At 33.0% G+C, this 21,129-nt stretch overlaps 1 protein-coding gene across 8 annotated transcripts; it reads right to left on the bottom strand.

The window, feature by feature from the left end:
- LOC106052819 (3-phosphoinositide-dependent protein kinase 1-like) lies at positions 1 to 19,165 on the bottom strand. 8 transcript variants are annotated; one of them, XM_013208378.2, is made up of 16 exons: positions 18,838 to 18,938; positions 17,908 to 17,944; positions 15,804 to 16,550; positions 15,259 to 15,301; positions 14,911 to 15,048; positions 14,319 to 14,463; positions 13,781 to 13,869; positions 13,145 to 13,244; positions 12,829 to 12,897; positions 12,430 to 12,526; positions 4,801 to 4,980; positions 4,292 to 4,353; positions 4,005 to 4,161; positions 3,345 to 3,442; positions 2,982 to 3,036; positions 1 to 2,358 (listed from the first exon to the last, which is right to left on the bottom strand). In XM_013208378.2, exons 3-16 carry the CDS (start codon positions 16,473 to 16,475, stop codon positions 2,254 to 2,256), a joined length of 2,010 nt encoding a protein of 669 aa, XP_013063832.1. In that variant the 5' UTR covers positions 16,476 to 16,550; positions 17,908 to 17,944; positions 18,838 to 18,938; the 3' UTR covers positions 1 to 2,253. The 8 variants fall into 8 exon arrangements, with proteins under 8 accessions (XP_013063832.1, XP_055876289.1, XP_055876291.1 ...); XM_056020314.1 differs by having other exon boundaries at positions 17,908 to 18,174; positions 18,838 to 18,937; XM_056020316.1 differs by lacking the exon at positions 17,908 to 17,944 and adding an exon at positions 17,832 to 17,877 and having other exon boundaries at positions 18,838 to 18,931.
- Between the last annotated feature and the right edge of the window lie 1,964 nt (positions 19,166 to 21,129).

The raw sequence follows: 21,129 nt of genomic DNA, 5'->3' as shown, positions 1-21,129 counted from the left end.
GACATTGACCAAGTGAAATATATATTTTGAGTAGCAAGATAACATACAAATAATAATTCAAGACATGTCAAAAAGGATATTCTAAAAAAAAATATCACAAATGTCAGCTTTCAAAGCTTTTAGATTCTAAATGAAACAAGATGTTATGATTGTAAAATGCTAAAAAAAACCAACTATCCTGCAACATGTTGACAAAAATTATTATAATTACTGCATTTAAATGTTTTCATTATGTTTTGATTAGCCTGATAAATTTTAATTAAGCTATCTAAAAGAATTAACTTTAAAAACTGATTTCTTTTGAACTTAAATTAGTCCAAGTAATGAGTGACACCCAATAGACAAACAAAAACAAAATTGATGCTGCCTTTTTTTTTTTTTATATTAATAGTTGGGCAAAGCAGCCAAATAAGTTACATTGAAAACCCAATTTAGAGCAGCTTACACTCATAGCTGAACTTTTGGTCTGGGATACTTAGGTACTATGTTTTCAACATTAACTTTACAACACTCTTCTCAAAGAGCCCAGCAGAGGCTGATTGTTTGATGACAAACTCACCTACTTAAACTAAGCAACAAAGCAACTGTGTAGAGCACAATATGAATGCTTGAAAATACTTGCCATTGAAAGAAAAGTCTATCTACCCACTCCAATGTTCACTGTGACTTGACAGATAGCTCACATTGACAATAGTGTTAAGCTCACATTGACAGTAGTGTAATCACTTTTATAATTACTGGCTTTCACATGGAAATAAATTGGCAAACAATGCAATCAAGTAAGCTTTAACAGAATCATGTGCCAGAAAAAAACAAAATGTAATATGCATTAGAAACAAACCACCTGCTCAACTGGGTAGACTAAAGGAAAGTGAGCCCCCAAACAATGCATGAAATTATTAAGCCTCAGGAGTGCTATGGAAACAATCTGAAACATTAGTATTGCTACAAGAACTCTTGGCTTATAACATTTGTAAATACCAGTGTGTGCTATAAAATAAAATAAAAAATTTAAGCCCATATTTACTAATTGTTTTATGTGCTATATAATAAATGCAACTATTCTTGCTCTCAAGAAGTGTATGTTCAGTTGTTCCTATTTCATTTATTATGAATCAGGTAAAAGTTTTTTTCAGTTATTTAAACCATGTTTTGCATTATCAACTTATTACCACAAAATTATTCCCTTAAAATCTATCCAAACAAAACCCTATCTCCAATACTTGGAGGACTGAAACCAGCACAACCTATCGAAGTGAACCACAACTCCAGTGTAAACTCAGTAAACTGGTGAAACAGTAGAATAGAACAATTCAACTTGGTCCTCACAAGAATGGGTAACAAAACTTACAGCCATGCAGACAATTTGTGTTTAATTAAAGGATTATGCTCCAGGAATAAAAAAATTCCTTATCATTTGCGCCTAAAATAATTTCAATTGATAACAAATACAGATAATAAAACGACACAGTTGATAAATAGCAAAATGTTACATATAGGAAGAAAAAAAAAATAGAACTATGGAAAATGAGACCTATGAAATCAAAATGTATGCCTCCAAATGCCATTTATTACCTTCTAGTTGGCAGCGAGACTTGTTTTAGTTAGTTTATACAATCAAACAATGTCATAAAAATCAAAGCACTTATCCAGAATCAATGTGAGTTAACTAAGCAGAATGAAGGAGTGCCTGACTTGTCAAGCAGAGAAAAGTGAAGTAGAAAATGATCAAGGCTCTTATTAGGAACAGATAAGCCTTAAAGTGATCTACCACAACAATGACTTGGCCAATGCATAGAACAAGTCTGTGACATATTATTGCAATAGTGAATATATGTTTCTTAATACTTTCCCATACTGATAAGCATACCTCAAGTTTTCTTTTTTTTTCTTCAATTATAAAAAAGGGGATTTCACTACTAAACAAAAGGTGTTATTATTTCCTGCATAATGGGGACTGACACATTATAAATACTTTTATATGTATTTTACAAAATATATAATGTATTTATTATTTTATTATGATCAATATGTGTGCCACCACAATTTACCAAGGTATCATATTCAACTTTGTACACACGATATACAATGCTCCATGTGAAGAACAGCTTAAATCTAGACTCTTATTGATCTGATACTCTATATAAATATGTTTGCCATTATTTTTGAGCAATTGTTTCTTTTAAAAATTGAATCAAATAGCTTTCCTTAATGCTTGATATGTTGTCATTCAGGATGAGGCTAAAACAGCTATTATTTCTTGTCTTGTCCATAATGTTTGGTCCAAACTTCTTTGATTTTTTCAACCCATTGCTGGGCATCAGAGGTCCGACTTTCAAGATAGTATGTCCGGTTGGGCTGTTAAAACACACACAAAAAATGTGTTATTATTGATTAAGTAGAACTATTTAAACTTCAACTTAAATAAAAGTCTTGACAAATGTTGTAACTCAGCCAAATTAAAGATATGTAAATACACAATTGCCAGCTTGATTGACCAAGTCTTTAAGTTTTTGTTCAAAGCAACATTCTCTATACTTTCATTTCTGAATATCAGTGGTGATGGAGAGGGGGACTGATGTGTCAGCAACATTATTCTGACCAAAGCTAATGCCCAGGCTTTCATCTATTCCTCTAAGATGCATGATCCATAGTAACTTTGCAACTGAAAGAGGCTATAAAGGTGATCAGTATATTTAAGAGAGAAAACAAAAAGGCTAGAGCTTGGGACTATTCACTTAGCAAATTTTATTCATTTGTATTAAAGAGCCAAAATTGGATACAATGAAATATAATATCTACCCACAAAGTAAGACACAGTGTAAACGTGAAATCTAAGACAAAGTTCAGGTCAACATTAGCCTAGTCCAATGTTAAACAATAACCAATAGTGACTCAACTGAAAGTCAAACAAAGCCAACACCAATGAAAACACCACCAAGCAAAATCCAACACTAAGAAATATTTTTGAAACTACTTACTGTATGGACAAAGAATATTCTGAAATTTTTGGCTTCTGGTCGAAGATGTCTTGACCTGGTGATGGAGTTATAAATTATTTTACAGAAGTCAAAAGAATTGTTAATTTGACCAGGGTATGCTTAACCTACTATAATCTGTTAGGAGCCAAATGTTGGCTGGTCACTGGTGTGGCTTAGGGTGTACATACAAGCAAGTGATTTTAAATACATCCCAAGAGATCTTAATTATTCAATTACTTTGCTTACTCAAAAAGTAAATTTATAAATATATTATAGTTCCATCACAAATAACCTTAGTTAAATCAACCTTATCTGGTGTTATTTGGAAAGACTGAACTGATTTCATTTTTATGCATTTCTTACCAAGGTATTTCTCCTTTAAGAACTTTATTATGGGCGTCTACATAGTACAAATGAGGTCCTTCTGTTAATAATAACATTCTTTTTCTGGCAAACAATCCCTAGATAAAAACAAAATCAACAACTCTATTCATTATTTTTCAAATTAGCCTAAACATTGATCAAGTGAAAGAATAAGTAAAGCAAAGACATTTTTCTCAAGTCAAGATAAATGTACCAATACATTGGTGAAATGAGATATTGAGAAGCATTGGTTTCTAGATTTAGGTTTAAATGTACCAATACATTGGTGAAATGAGATATTGAGAAGCATTGGTTTCTAGATTTAGGTTTAAATGTACCAATACATTGGTGAAATGAGATATTGTGAAGCATTTGTTTCTAGATTTAGGTTTAAGTTTCTTGGGGTCAGGATTTATTTTAATCAGTGTGAGTGGGAATCGGGTAAGAGGGTAAAATTTTGTCATTCCTAATGTGTCAATGAAAATTAGTTGGAGAAAGAAAATTAGTTGCTAAGTGTGCTGACTACCGGTGTATCAGTCCATCCTAGTTCAAAGAAAAATTGATCTGGCCAATGATAAAAAAAAGGTCAAAGGTTAGGATTCTGGTATTGAAATTATTTTAGAACATAGTTTTCTTATCTAATAATATATTTGTCTGAACCTTTCTTTTATCCACAAATCCTTGTTTAATTATGAGATTGTCTTCAACAAATTGATGGAATTGATTTTCTTCTCTCTGTTTTCTCAATTTGTCTTTTCTTTCCTTATCCTCATCAGCACTGAGAACTTTGACAGGAAGTTCCTCTAGTTCAGGAGACCTGATGACCAAAAAAAAAGGCTAATTCATTAAAAATCAATATTTTTTTTTACATGCTAGCCAAATAACATTCATTTGATTAAACAATTGTACTAAAGACGTTCTATGATAATAAATTTGTAAAAACTAACATTGAACCATCCACAGATTGTCCTGTGATTATTTCTGCTAATCTCTGGTCATCAAATCCAGCCTGGAAATCAAATAACAAACTTCATAGTAACCAAACAAATAGATACAGATATTTAAAATTCATTTAAAAAAATGAACACAAACACTTCTTAAAGAGCAAAAATTATCACATGACAAAATGCAACCAAATCAAGTACAATTAAATATCACAGTTACTTTGTAAATTGTGAAATTTGTTCTTTAAACATAGACGAAATTCAAATAAGAACGTAAAAAGATGGAAAATACTGAAACATTACAATCAAATTAATATAAAATTCAAATGAGATAAATCGCATTGATACTTTTTGGGAAATAAAAATGTTGTTTTAATAATACATAAGACTAATGATTGACATAAGCAGCTCATATTATTTTTTGTTTCTTAATGTTGAAAGCTGAAAATAATTTTTTAAAATTCTGACTGTGCTGTCAAATCTTAGAAGCAATTGTCTAGTAAAAATCCCACCCTAAGTTCCTGGCCCCAAAACTCAGGATTACTAGCTGTAGCAGGCAGGTAGGGCATTAATTTTGGAGGCGTCAATTGTGGTAAGTTTTCCCAATCTATTTCTGCATAAAACGGATGTTCTTTGATGGCTTTCATTCCCCCAGACTGAGGCATTCCAAGACGATCTACAGGTTCCAAAACCTAAAATGTTAATGACACTTTTAGTTAGTACAATATGTAAACAATTAATGATACATTTATAAAAAAATTAAATTGGCAAAAATTCATTGAACTACCTCTTAACCCATCATTTTCCAATGCATAAAATTATAACCATGGATGCAATCAATGGAGACCCATTTTGACTGCAAAGGCAATAATAAAAAAGAAATATCTATTTATGCCTTTTTCTTTCAATAAAAAAAAAACAAACTATAAATACTCAGCTTTTATTTAAATTGCTATTACTTATATAAATGTAAGTTTTACCATTTCATTTATATTTTATATGCATAGTATATTAGTAGAAATTGTTCACTCTTATACATCTAGTCATCATAGAGATACAAACTAACTAGTTCAGGTCACAACAGATCTAGTTAAAGTTTAAGTCATAACTACATTTGGTTTCTAAAAGAGATGAGATTAGGCACTCAAGAGCAGTGGAACAATGAAGTGATTGAAATAGATTTATTTCACATGAAATGTTGAGAGAAGTGACAAGAAGAATAGAAATATTAGACTTCTACTAGAAAGGACAAAATTGTTTCTTTCAGTCTATTTTGATGACCCTTAAAGCCTATCCCTAAATTTAATTTGTATATATCAAGCCTAAGAATATTCAGTATTGTGTATAAATTAGGGTTACATGTCCTTGGTGATTCAATTATAAATCAATTTTTGTTGTAATTATGTTAAAAGTTATCTCTGTTTTAAATAAATTATCTAATATATCTATATTATTTATTGGCCAACAGAGTAGATCTTACCAGACTATAACTGGATCTAATTTAAATTTACTAGGAGACAGCTATAGTTGGTTCTTCAAACTAAAAGTAGCTTAGATTGTATAATTTACTAAATCTAGTCTAGATGTGTTGTTTTTTAATTGAGTTATAGATCTAGTTGATTAACTTATTTATTAGTCTGGTCTTGGGCCTAAATAAGTAGATTATTATCTTATAGATCTAATTCTAAAAAGACTCTAACATTATAATAAATTAGATATAAAAGAACTCTAGCCTCATCACTTCTCATCTCTCCCTTGACTTTCATCGTATCAAATCAGTCCACGTTTCCCAGTCAGCAGCAGCAGGATATCAAGAGAGAGGCAAGTACATTCTTTTCTTTTATGTTATCCAGCCAGCTTTTCTTTGAATGAATGACTTTTGATAGTGAGTCATGTCTTACAATATAATCAAACCAACTCAGCATTTGTCTCTTCACAGTATTGAGGAGTTCTTCCTTTTTGCCAGCCAAATTGTTGAGTTATAAAAGTACAAACTCATTTGTCTTCTTTTCCTGGTATCTGATACTCAGTATTTTTCTGTACCATTTACTCTCAAAGGCTTGAATTCTTTCAGCTTCAACGTTTAGTTTTCACCACCATATAGCAGTACAGAGACCACTAGCAAAGAATACAGTTTTTATATTACTGGGAAGCTGATGTTACTCCTCCAGATTTTCCATAGTTTGCTCATGGCAGCGGATGCCAAGCTTAAAAGGGCTTTTATCTCTTTTATTGATTTTCATCTCTTGTTATGTTTGGCCCTAGGTATTTTAAATGAGTCAACTTGTTCTAATGTTTGGCCATTCAACAGTATGTAATATCACATACTGTCACTGTGTAGTTGGAATTTATCCCCAAGTTATACAGATCTTTGCAATATTATGACCATCATCTAAGCACATCTGCTTCTTCAGTCAGAAGAGTTCCATCATTGTTTACAAATACTTTAGTTCTAGTTTGCCTTGTTTGAATGTTTTACTGTTGTTAATTGGTTTAAATGTTGCTATTATGAGGTTTGTTATAAAGTTTTAATGTTTCACTGCTATTATAAAGTTTTAATGATGCACTGCTATTATAAAGTTTCTGCTATTTTTTGGTTTGAAAGTTTCACAGCTATTATAAAGTTTTAATGATGCACTGCTATTATAAAGTTTCTGCTATTTTTTGGTTTGAAAGTTTCACAGCTATTATAAAGTTTTAATGTTTCACAGCCTTTATAATGAAAGTTTGAATGTTTCAATGCTATGATAAAACAAAGTTTGAACGTTTCACCACTATTTATAAAATTTGAATGTTTCACAGCTATTATACAAGTTTAATTGTATGAATATTATGGACATCAAGATCTAGATCTAATTGTAATCTAATTTTAATAGATCTAGTTTAGGATTAATACATCTAGACTAGATTTGGAAAAAACATAGTCTAGTAGGTCCTCCTATAGGCATGGCTAAAAAGTCTAGAGATCTAAAAATTCTAGACAGCAAGTCTAAACTCTCAACAATTCTAGATCTAGACTGTAGTACAGTATCATTGTTATGAAAATTGTATTCTGTATCAGTTATCGTTCTTATGTTTACATGTGCTTGTAACTCGTCCGTGAGAATGTGTTCACGAAATGTGTGTTGTGTAGTCATTCAGTGTATTAAAGCCATACTATACAGACATGGTTTTTGACTCTCTTATCTTTATGTTCATAACAATTTAATACACTGAATCCAAAACTGTGAAGTTGTAAGAATTTCGAAATGGATAGGATATTTCGGCCAGAGAAGTTTGACATCGAGCCCACAGCACCTCAAGCAGCAGAGCATAGGCAGCACTGGTATGAAACTTTAAAAAATTTATATCAGCAGTATCAGTAGATAATCGTGATACTAAGAAACTACTGATAAACTATATCTCTCCTGCTGTATATCAAATGATACTTGATAAAGAGACATTTGATGAAGCAATCCAGACTCTAAATGGCATCTACATTCAACCAAAGAATGAGGTGTTTGCTAGGCACAGGTTAACTCCTTGCTAAAAGAGCAAGGTCAAAATATAGACGCCTATATGCAGAAATTAAGAATTCTATCCAAAGATTGCAACTTCAAAGCAGTGACTGCTGAACAACACAGAGAAGAGGCTATTAGAGATTCGTTTATCAATGGACTAGTGTCCAACAGCATTCGAAAACGTCTACTTGAAAAGACTGTTTTGAGTTTAAAGGACGCCTTCGAGGAGGCTCGCTTACTAGAACATGCTTATCAGCACTCATTACAGTATGAATCATCACAGCCGGAAACGAATTGTGCGGCAACTACTCCCACCAATTCTTCTGCCTCACCCTTGCCAAATGTAACGATTGCCCAAAATGCATTAGCTAGCAAGTGCTACTTTTGCGGCAGGGTTAAACATCCCCGCTCTCAAAGCCCTGCAAGGGAAGCCACATGCAACCAGTGCTCCAAAAGGGGCCATTTTCAGAGAGTTTGCAAATCTAGGGCTTCAACAGTTTCGGCTATCGCTACTGTACAGCCTATGAATATAAACAAGTCCACAATACCTATTTGCATCAACAATGTGCAATTGAAGGCCCTAGTAGACAGTGGGAGCTGTGAAAGCTATATTTCGACGCACATTGCTAAGAAGCACAAATGGCAGACATGTTCCTCAGGCAACAGAATCTTTATGGCTTCCACCTATCTATCTCGAATCACTCAAGGACATATCTACGCTAACATACGTCTCAAAAATGAACAATACGAGGGAGTTAGACTTTCTCTACTAGACAATTTATGCTCTGACGTAATTCTTGGACTTGACTTTATAAGTTTGCACCAAAACTTGTTTATTCCTTTCGATGGTCAGAAACCATCGTTGTGCCTGAGTACTCTCCAGCCAGCGATGGTAGAGGCTCCTAGCCTATTTAGTAATCTGTCATCAAACTGTACCCCAGTGGCTACAAGGTCTCGCAGATACTCAATTCCAGATAGAAAGTTTATAGAGAAGGAAATTCAACAACTAATAAAGGATGAAATTATGGAACCATCTAAATCTCCCTGGCATGCACAAGTCCTAGTCACAACAAATGACAGACATAAGAAAGAATGGTTATAGACTACAGCCAAACCATAAACCGGTTCACTCAACTAGACGCCTACCCTATGCCCAGAATTGATGAACTAGCAGAAAAGATTTCCCAGTACTCTGTATGTAGCACTTTAGACCTGAAAAGTGCATACCATCAGATTCCTATAAAAGAAGAGGACAGGCCATTCACAGCCTTCGAAGCATGTGGGAAACTGTATCAATTCCGCCAGATTCCATTTGGCGTTACGAATGGAGTCGCCTGTTTTCAGAGTACGATTGACAAAATCATCAAAGACGAACGACTCACTGACACTTTTGCTTATGTGGACAATGTGACCATCAGCGGTATGGACTCTGAATCACACGAATGAAACCTACAGTGATTTCTTGATAGTGCTCAAAAGTATGGAATCACTTTTAATGAAACAAAAAGTGAAATTAGCACTGCTAAAGTGAGACTGTTATGAAACGAGATTTCCAGAGGACAACTTAAGCCGGATCCTGAGAGATTTCACACTCTAAGGGAATTACCCGTACCAGTGAACATGCGTGAACAGAAACGAGTAGTGGGTCTTCTGGCTTACTACTCACAGTGGATACCTAACTTTTCAACAAAAATTAGCCTGTTAACAAGAAATCAACAATTTCCTGTCTCCGAAGAAGTCAAAAGAACATTTGAAAGTTTGAAAAATGAGCTTGAAAAAGCTGCTGTATATACTATTGATCCGAATTGTCCTTTAACCATTGAGACGGATGCTTCTGATATAGCCATTGCAGCTAACCTCAACCAAGATGGCCGGCCTGTTGCTTTCTTCTCTCGCTCATTAACAAAAGTGAAAGAAAACATTCTTCAGTTGAGAAAGAAGCATATGCCATTGTTGAGTCGAGGAAATGGAAACATTTCTTAGTTGGTAAAGCATTCACACTTGTTGCGGATCAGCGATCAGTCTCTTTCATGTATAACAGGTCAAACAAAGGAAAAATTAAAAATGAAAAAATCCAGAGGTGGAAACTAGAACTCTCGTGTTTCCACTATGACGTCTTCTATCGCCCTGGAAAGCTGAACACTGTAGCTGATACATTTATACATTTACCAGAAACTATCTATCTGCTATCACTCGCAATGACCTTAAATTGCTGCATACTAGTCTTTGTCACCCGGGCGTTACTCGACTATTGCACTACATAAGGACTAAAAATCTTCCATTTTCCTGTGATGACGTCAGAACTGTGATAAAACAATGTCAAACTTGTGCAGAAATAAAGCCCTGTTTTTTTCGACAGCCGACTAGAGAACTGATTAAAGCAACTCAACCTTTTGAGAGAATTAGTATGGATTTCAAGGGACCTCTCCCTACTGTTTCAAGAAATAGATATCTACTTACCATTATAGATGAATTCTCTAGATTTCCATTTGCATGTCCCGATATGTCTTCCTCTACAGTCGTTAAATGTCTCAATGAACTATTTGCCCTATTTGGATTTCCAGCGTACGTCCACACTGACAGGGGAACTTCGTTTATGTCTACAGAGGTGCAGCTTTTCCTCCACAAGAGAGGAATTGCAACCAGTAGAACGACCCCTTACAGCCCAAGAGGGAACGGACAAATAGAGAAACTTAACGGGACTTAATGGAAAGCCATCACCTTGACTCTACATTCTAAGGAATTGGACATAGCCAAATGGGAACTAGTACTAAATGATGCCCTGCAATCCATCCTATCATTACTATGCACTGCAACTAACAGGACACCACATGAACGACTTCTTGGGTTCGACTGAAGAAGTGGTTCCGGGACATCCTTGCCAACATGGTTGACCAGTCCTGGTCCTGTCCTGCTGAAGAAGAACGTTAGATCATCTAAATACGATCCCATAACAGAGGAAGTTGATTTGGTAACATGCAACCCTCAGTACGCTGTTATCCGAACACCAAACGGCCGAGAGGAAACTGTCTCACTACGAATGTTAGCCCCTAGGGAGGAACAAAAAGTTATAGAAAATGAGAATCAGAGTAGAAAAGAGCTTGATATTGACTGCCCCGTCCAAAGCTCACCTCCCAGGAATCAACCGACTGATTCTATCATGCCTGAAGAAACCACCAGCACCACCGAAGACATAGCCAGACCGTCCGAAACTCAAGCAGATGAAACCACACATACATACAACCTTAGAGTAAGGAGAACTAGGCCCAACTACAAAGTGTAAAAGCTCATCAGCTTACTGGAACTATTATTTTGTTTATTCTACTACTTTCATTCAGCTTTGTTGACTTTAATGTGATATTTGATCTATCATGATATATTTTAATAAGCTATTTGATTTACCATGTTATATCAACATGTTACATAATTTCATGCTATTCTACATTGTTTGTTTACTTGAATCTCTATTCTACACTTACTTAATTCTTTTATTGTTTATAATACTAGTTAGCATAATTTGAACCGGGGGGTGAATGTTATGAAAATTGTATTCTGTATCGATTATCGTTCTTATGTTTACATGTGCTTGTAACTCGTCCGTGAGAATGTGTTCACGAAATGTGTGTTGTGTAGTCATTCAGTGTATTAAAGCCATACTATACAGACATGGTTTTTGACTCTTATATTATGTTCATAACAATCATGTATTATAGCTCAACAACTGTATGGCTGCCTGGTCGTGCGGTTTGCCAGCCTAATTGTTGAGTTATAAAAGTACAAACTCATTTGTCTTCTTTTCCTGGTATCTGATACTCAGTATTTTTCTGTAGCATTTACTCTCAAAGGCTTGAATTCTTCTTTCAGCTTTAACATTCAGTTTTCAACAGCATATAGCAGTACAGAGACCACTAGCAAAGTCGTTCAGATTTATCGATGGTCCAGGGTTAAAAACCCTGTCCGCTCCCATCTCCTGAAGGAGGTTTGGACTAGGAAGTAATTATCTTCAACTCTGAAGGAACATCCAAAACATGTCAAACAAACAAACAAACGTCTACTGTCAATATACTAAGTTTCTTTTGTGTACTTCTACTCTAGATAGTAAATAGACTACTCTAGAGTCAATATATTGAACTAAATTAAGTTCTACTTCTAACTTCTTGTAAAATCTGTACTAGATATAGATTAGATCTAGTACACTAACTAAATCTAGATCTAAATATCTAGTCTAGGTCTGGTTTCGATTAAAAAAAAAAATGGAAACCAGACTCTCATAGATCTAACTTAGTCTGATTATGGTTGCTTTGTTTACATTTTACACAAAAAGTGAAATTACGGGAATTAGCTCATGCCCCATAATTTAAGAAATGTAGTTTCCTGTCTTTGTTTAAATTTGACTTATTATTAATTTTGGTTGTTCAAAAGTGAGAAAGTCTAATAGACAAAAATGGAAAAAAAAAAAAAGAAGAATCCAAAACCGGCAATCAGTTGCACTAGCACTTATTGGTATGTAATTTTTTTATAGATCTAATTTTGCTGGCATGCCAGCTATAGCCGGCAATCTTGCATCCATGATTATAACAAAAATGACTTGCTTTGATTTTTAACTGCAATTTAAACAACAGAATTCCAATGTTCTCTCACCAATAGTTTCTCCACCAAATCTCTTGCCTCTGGATGAAAACCTTCAGGGAACTCGTAGTCCACTTTAATAATTTTCTGAAAAGTTTGATACTCATTGCTGGTGAGAAATAAGATTGACAAGAAAAAAAAAAATCAAAATGCAAATCATATCAAAGGCCCATATTATCTAAGTCTTTCACATCTTCAGTCTTTAAGACTTGTCATAATGAAATATGTTAAGAAGATGTTTGAATTTTCCAGATCTACCAACTATAATTATGTGTACTTCATGTACATTTCTTCATTCAATTTAAGAAATAAAACATAATATTCTAAAACACTCAAGTCAATGACAAAAAAAAAAGATAACTTTGTTTAAAAAAAAAAAAAATTTAACTCTTTGATTAAAATTCTAATTACCCAGATCGAAATGGCAATGAGCCAGAAAGACATTGGTAAATTATACAACCTAGAGCCCATAGATCAGACCTGAAACATGAAATAAAAATGGATTAGTCAAACAAAAATCAACACTGAACATAATCACCAACACTGAATATTACAAACATCAACACTGAACATAACAAACATTAACACTGAACATCAAGAAACATTGAACATAAACATCAACACTGAACATAACAAACATTAACACTGAACATAAGAAACATTGAACATAAACATCAACACTGAACATTACAAACAGAAACATGTTCAAGAAAAAAAAATGACCTACCCAAAATTAGCTGGCAAATTATTGAGTACTTCTGGTGACACATACTCTGCTGTGCCCACAAAAGAGTTTTTACGTTTCTGTTCAGTGTTTTCTGAACTACCTGTGGAGGTTTGTAAACATAATTAGAATATTTATTAAGTTCCAAGAGTTCTCTGCTGAGCTAGAAACATTCTAATACTGATTTTATTAACCGATGCCCTAAATCTGCTAAAAAAAAATGAAAAAAAAAAAAAAAAATACATACAAAAATATATATGTATAAAAAAAAAATACATGTTTACATTTGAGTGCATTTTAAAGGGGAAAAAATATATTTTATAATAGCTATTTGGAGTAGTCAATTCTGACAAAGTGTTTATTAATAAATATATTTTTAAAAATCAGATACTGTTTAGTTTTTTTAGAATTTAGAAATTCTTAAATATGAAAGCAAATAGTTTAGTGAATGATACATATTTCTTTCAAATATGTTTTTTTTTAATAGTTCACCATAATGTAAGCATGATCAAGTGATATATGATGTTGGTTGAGTTTCTATCTTGGGTTCAAAAACTACTGCTGCCTAAATTTTTTTTTTAAACTAATGGAGATACTACAGATAATGCAACATAAATGTGATATTATTTTTACACCAACCATCTAATGACAATATTTTTGATGTTCCAAAATCTGTGATTTTGATGTGCATATCTTCACCTAGTAGAATGTTCTCAGGTTTTAAATCTCTGAGGACAAATAAAAATGTTTACATAATAAAACAGATGAACTCAATTATTAATGACCAAAAGAAAGAGAGTTTAAATCTAAAATTTTGCAACTAATCACTTTAACTACTAGTACTGAGTTTTATCTACAGAAATTGGGGGGAAAAAAGAAATGATTGACCAACACCCAAAAGCAAGTAGGTTTAATGACAATTAAATCATCAACATTGTGGGAAAAAAAACAAAGTCAAGATAATGCAATTAACATAAAGTTCCCCTTTCAGACATTGCGATCAATTAAGCAGATGATTCAAAGTCATCTATTTCTGTGGCCACTGTTAATGAGTGTCACGTGGCTACCACAACAACCCGTCGCCTTTACTTTTCCCCAACAAATGTCAAGTACTCATCAGAGCTGGGTGGAGTTATTTATTACATTTAATATATCTAATATGAAAAACTAGGTCTACCTGTGAATGATTCCTAAACTATGTAAATATTCCAGAGCTAGGACTATCTCAGCAGTGTAAAACCTGGTGCAAGGAACATCGAATGCTGATAACTTGTGGAGATAAACCAGTAACTCACCATTACGTGCATAGGTCAAAACATAATCTTTTCCAAGTTAAGGTAACATTTGATTTATTATTTAAAGGCTTGTATTTTAATATTTAATTACATTAAAATATTTGAAATGTATGTCAATTCATTGATCACATTTCTCTTATTTGAGTTATAAAATTTCAGGAAAATGAAATCTTAAACTCACAAATGTTTAATAGTGATTACTGATGAAAAGAACCAATTATAAAAGAATACAGATAAGCTTATTGAAAATACGAAGGACGCTATGATTTGGCCACCTTCAGTCATAGGATGATCTCACAGGATGAGATGGAACCCGGACATTATATATGGTAGGGAAAACTAACACAGCAGTGGAGGCTTGGATTCAGAGAGAGCTCACAAGTCCATTTTGTCTATAGCTATATATTCACAGCCATTGCCCTGTTAAATTTTTAAAAACATTTTTTCAAACAAAATGTTCTAATGTTAGGATACATAATCTTTCAGTATCCTGAAAAGTATAAGCCAATTTGATGAAAAATGGATGATCCAATTTCATCAGTACTTCTTTTTCTCTCATGACAAAGTGAGTTTTACGTTCACGTATTAGATGCTTCTTGTCACATACTTTTACTGTAAACAAATTAAAATAGTGTGCAACACATTAAAATTTGTTTAATAATAATCAACACATAAAAAAAAAAAAACACTCAATTTTAAAGTTGAAAATAAGTGTGAAAAATAAAAATTATTATTTTAACTTTTTTTATCATGGTATAGAGCTATTAGCACTTTTAAAACTATTAGAAGCTACTTGTTGTATATTTATTAAATTTTACATACTTGCAAATTCCTTTTGTGTACTGACTTCTTTGGCAAGATAGACCTAAAATAAAATTTTTAAATGGTATTTAATTTGTTTGTAAATGAAACTGGCACTTTTATAACATTTCTGATTAAAGATTTAAGAAAAAAAAATTAGTCAAACAAATATCAACATGTTAAATTACAAGAAATTGAGCTATAACAGAGAAGTAACCCTTGTGGGATTATGGGCATGACATGGCCTAAGTTGTGCCGATGTGCTAAAAAAAACAAAATATCAAATATCTAAAAAATAACAATTTCATATTTTAAAAGATGTTGTTGTTTTTTTTTAAAAAAGGCAATATTTGAGTTGAAATTCTGGTAGCCTTCATTCACCTGGCGCCAAATGGCTATTTAATACTGTTATGAAAAAAAAACTCTTGCTAGACAACATCTTTGTTAAAACAACTGGACACCAAAATAAGTCATATTTTTTACTTCTTTTTTTATTTGTATATCAACCAGATTTTGCAGGAAATGTTTCTTTCTCATTAACATTTAAAATGAATAGGTATACTTACTGTTGAGTATGAACCTTCACCTATGACCTTCCCAAATATAAAATCATTAGGTGTTTTCTTGGCTTTTGATTTACTATCCACAACAGCTTGGGAAGGTGGCTGTTTATTTGCATCAGATACTGGCTCTACTGATGATGTAGAACTAGTGCCCATTTTATCTGAATACAAAGTATTGTCACAATCATTCCTGTTATCCTTGTTTTTCTCTGTGCTAGAGCTCTGAAAAGGTGCATTTGAGGATTTGATTGGCAGCTGAGAAGGAGGTATGGTAATGCGTGGTCCTTCTATGAGCTGATTAATTAAGTTAACTTGTTTGCTGTTATCACTGTCTGATCCATTATTGTCTTTTTTTAGGAACAGGGGATCTTCTCTTGAATTATTCATGTTTCTGGTAACTTCCTGTGTTTTTTTGTCACTTAATGATGAAGCACTGTCAGACCTTTTCTCGACATGATCATGGCCTTCCTGGTTTGTGAAACATGGATGTATATTCTTAGAGCAATCAAAGGGCTCTGCTCTAGTGGAGCTTAAATGATTGTCATTGAAACCATTGCTTTGCAAAAGATTTCTGGTACTCTCCGTAACTTGATCAATGATTGTTAGAGATTCTGATTGGTTAGAATGGGTTTGAGCTGTGTCCTGTTCAGCGGAACTGGACTTAATTGCTGACATTCCTTTTTTAATTTAACATCAAATAATAAGTCAAAAGCAGATTCATATTCAATTAAGAGACCAGTCACAAATTATCTGAAAGTTAATAAAAAGTATTTTATCATTAAAACACACATTTACTTCAAGTAAATTAGATACATTATGACACTTTATCACACAACCAGGCAGCCATCATGATGACAAGGTGTTTGCATTTATCCAACAGGCAACAGTGACCCGCCCAAATCTTTGCAAAAGGAGGACAGAGAGAAAGTAACTTTTGTCTTAAGAAACTGCCTTATTTTTTTTGTTTACATATATATATGTATATATATTATATTCTATATATATATACAGTAATAGTAAATTATAATAGATCTAGAATTTATAATTAAATACTATATTTAGATTTAACTCTACTTATAGACGATAAGATCTCTAGATGTTATAGCAATAGGGAAGAAGATTGTACACATTTGTCCTAGCATATGGAACAAGGAATGTGCCTTTAACTTTGAGTCTTTTTTTTTTTTAATCACAATTCCAGCTAGATTACTCAAAGAAGTAAGCAATGAGCTAGCACCAGTGCTCAAAATTCTATTTATGCACCACCTAAATCAGGGTAGAGTGATATAAATCTATCATTATCATGACATAAGGGATGAAATATGAATATATAACATTTATTTTCATAATGATAAGTGATGATGTCTATGTCACAATACTGTCACTATGTCTGTGAATAGATTCACTAGATTCTAGAGATTGTTAGACACTTAGTTTATTAGTTTAATCTAGAGACGCACAGTTGTAGACAGACTTTGGACGACACAACATTTTAGTGATGACATAGGTATTGGGTTAGAGAATCATGTAGATTTTTTGAGAATTACAGCTTGGCTCTTGAAGGGATAACATCATATTTAGTTACTGACTCGACTGTGAAGATGTGCGTTTCTTGTTCGTGCTCACTTAAATAATACATCATACAGTACACCCAAGCATAGGACATAAGTAACATTTGTACTTTATAAGCATCTAAGGATTATTATCAAGGTACTGTAGAAATACATTAATCACAAATCACACACACATACATCCATTACAAGATATATAGATCTAGAAGTCTATGAAATAGATCTAGTGTAATTGTATATAAATTGCATTAGTGTATATTATTTAATATAGATCTAGTATTAGTAATAAGTAATTAAAATACTACTAGTACTACTAGATTGTAACTAGATCTACATCAATTACTGACTCTGAGATGAATGTGATTACACTATTTACACTGACTGATTACAGTAACTAATGAGTATACACTGAATTACAATATTTACAAACATTCATTAATGATTTCAATCATTCACTCACTGTGTGTGTGTAACTCAGTCTCAAGTAACTTTAGTAACAATTAGATCTACAATTATAATTTTAATATTATAATTACATATAGAGTTGATAGAGAAGAGATGATAGTGTGGAGTCTACAAAATCAACAATGTTTACAATTACAATGTCATGACAAAATTAGAATTTTAAAAAGTTGATCTTGACTACTAGATCTAGATCTATTCTAGATCTACTACTAGACTAGATCTAGAGCAGAGGTCTAGAATTTTCAATCTAGAAAGTAGATTCTAGGTCTAGAGGTCTAGAATAGTCTAGATCTAGATCTAGATTGACTAGATTGTCTAGAGTCTAGATCTAGATAGATCTAGAAAATATAAAATTTAATAAAGACTTAGACTCTACTCTAGTCTAGATATCATTATAGAACCAATCATATTCTAATATCTACTGAAATTACTCATCATAATAATCATATGATGAGGCATGCTAATCTACTTTTATCTAGTAATCATATGATATTTATAATCTAGTCTAGTAAATAACTAACTAGATTCTAGATCTAGTAGAGTTTACTCAGACTCAGTATTACTATTGATTATAGTTACTATAGTATTAAGTATAGTCTATACACAGTATAGTATAGTAGAACTTAGAAGTAGATTATACTAGTCTAGATCTAGTCCTAGATTGACCTAGGGCTAGAACCCTAGAATCTAGATATACGAATTATCATATGAAAAATTACTATTGAATAGTATTGATAATTCATAATAATTGATATATTTAAATATAGAATATAGATCTAATATTTATTATTTATAGAGATCTATTCTACTATTTCTAGATTCTAGATCTAGATCTACTAGGACTATATAGTATAGTCTGGTTACTCTAGACTAATTAATTATTTATAGATCTAGTTAATAGTTAAACTAATACTATTTTAATATTTTAATTTTAGATCTAATTATCTAATATTAAATTTAATAGATCTAATAGTTAAATAGAGGTTTAGGGTGGTCTATACTAGTTTCTAGATAATTCTAGTTCTTAGATTTCTAGACAACATAGTCTAGATCTATGTCTATATAGATCTAGTCCTAGAATCTAGGATAATCTAGGGTAGATCTCTATCTAGATTGCCTAGAATAATATATAAATCTAGTATAGATCTAGATCTAGATCTAGTATTCTGTGGTGTAATCAACATAACCTACCCTTTACATTTGCTTTTTCCAACAGCAACAGCTGTATAGTTGCGCCTGCGCACTAAATTAAAATTTAAAGCTACATTCAAAGGCGTATCTATACTCTATTTTTCTACGTGACCAGAACGTGTAGGCCTACGTGTGCTGTGGGGCGATTTGGGAAATGCTACACACGAAACCAGTGGAACCATAGACTACTGCATACGCTACTAGATCTAACTCATAACATCGGAAATTAGACATTCTAATTTAAAAGTTCGGGGCCCCGTTACTAATTCCCCAAAGTCAGTTCATAATCTTAGTTCATATAGGCCTACTAACGTGACGTCAATATGATTATAAAAATATAGGTCTTATATGTTGTTTGTCGATTGCTTAAAGTGTATAAATGATTGAAGCTTACCAATAGCCCATTTGTACAGAAAATGTGGATAGTATCACACAGTACGGTCTTTTATAAAAGTTTATAGGCTAGGGCAAATCATGTGAACGGGACTTGCTGTCATTCAATCATATTCAATGTGACCATATGCGGTATTGGCCAAAATGCCAATATAGCCAGTCCGACACATGGCCTATACAATGGCGGATCCAGGGGGGGGGGCGTTAGGGGCGGACGAATTTTAGTAAAGAAATCACACAATTTGTATACGAATTTATTAGTTATGTTAATAATATATAGGCTACTAATTATTTATATTTCAACATATTTTTAGATTATTTCGCCCCCCCCCCTCTCTAGCATGTTGGCCGATTTAGTGGGATGGAGAGGTGGCGATGGCATCAACCGAATCCCACCCCCCACCATAAACCTTCGAGGGGGGGGGGCGGTCCAATTTATTTGTGGAAATCACAACTTATTAACAGAATCAATTAAATATCTATATAATTTAAACATGTTATTGATATTTTAACCTATCTTTATATTAATTATGTCACTCCCCTGTTAGCCGATTGGGTGGGGTGGGGTGGGGGGAATACATATATATCTACTGCCCATCCCACCTAAATCCTTTGAGGGGGGAGGGCGGTCCTACTTTTATTTAGAAATCATAGTTTGTGAACAAAATTAGTTGAATTACTATATAATTTTTTATAATATATCGCTACACATCTGGTATCTTAGCCGATTCGGTGAGGTGGGGGGGGGGGGCGATTCCTTCTGCTGCACTCCCCACTCTAGCCCTCTGAGTGGGGGGGCGGTCCTATTTTTATGGAGAAATCACAGTTTGTGAACAAAATTAGTTGAATATCTATATAATATAAGGTACACATTGATTTTTTAACCCATTTGTATATTATGTCGTGCGCAGACTCTGATCTCAAATATTATCATTAGTAAATATATAAAATGAAAAAGGGTTATACCAGGTGGGAGGGGCGATACATGCTATCGCCTTCCGCCCATGGGACAAACGAATACTTCTTTTAGTTAAAAAAATACAAAATTAAAAAAAAAAAATGTGTCACTAATATAATTTATATATGCTGTAAATTAAATTCTTTTATCGAGTCGCCCCACCCCCTATTCTCTAATGCCAAATGCAATCATTAGCAGAAATTATAAAAAGGAGCGAGGATTAACGTTCTCATTCCTCACTCCCTTTTTTATTTATTTTTTTATTGTATACAAATTTATTTTGAGACTATAACTCAGAATATATGCTTGAAACCTAAAACTATTGAACAAAATGTATCACTTACAAATGAGCTTTTTTTTTTTTAATATTATTTTTCGAATATTATTGTTTTCGGCGGCGATCCTCAAAGTCTTAATCTAAATATGTGGGGTATCTTATCTTTTCAAGGAACAAATCGGTTGTATTAGCAATGTAGTAAGGGCCTGTAAATTCATATTAGAATATTTTTCAAGTAAAACATTATTCAAAAGTCCTCAGGAGAATGCGTTTCTGTTGTGAAGAATGGAAGAAAACGATGTACGCGAGTTTATGCTTAGGGTTTGGAAAAAAATCGCCCCCCCCCCCCCACTCCAAAGTTCTGGATCCGCTAGTGAATCTGCTAGTGGACCTAAATAGGCTATTAGTGGACCTTTAAGGACTTACATTGGGTCTCACGTTTCAAAGCACTTTTCTTCTTTCCATTTTAAAAAT

Source organism: Biomphalaria glabrata, chromosome 2 (genome assembly GCF_947242115.1).
Source record: "Biomphalaria glabrata chromosome 2, xgBioGlab47.1, whole genome shotgun sequence".
Classification (NCBI taxonomy): domain Eukaryota; kingdom Metazoa; phylum Mollusca; class Gastropoda; family Planorbidae; genus Biomphalaria; species Biomphalaria glabrata.
The sequence above is the reverse complement of the archived record's forward strand: the minus strand, read 5'-3'. Positions and strand labels throughout refer to the sequence as shown.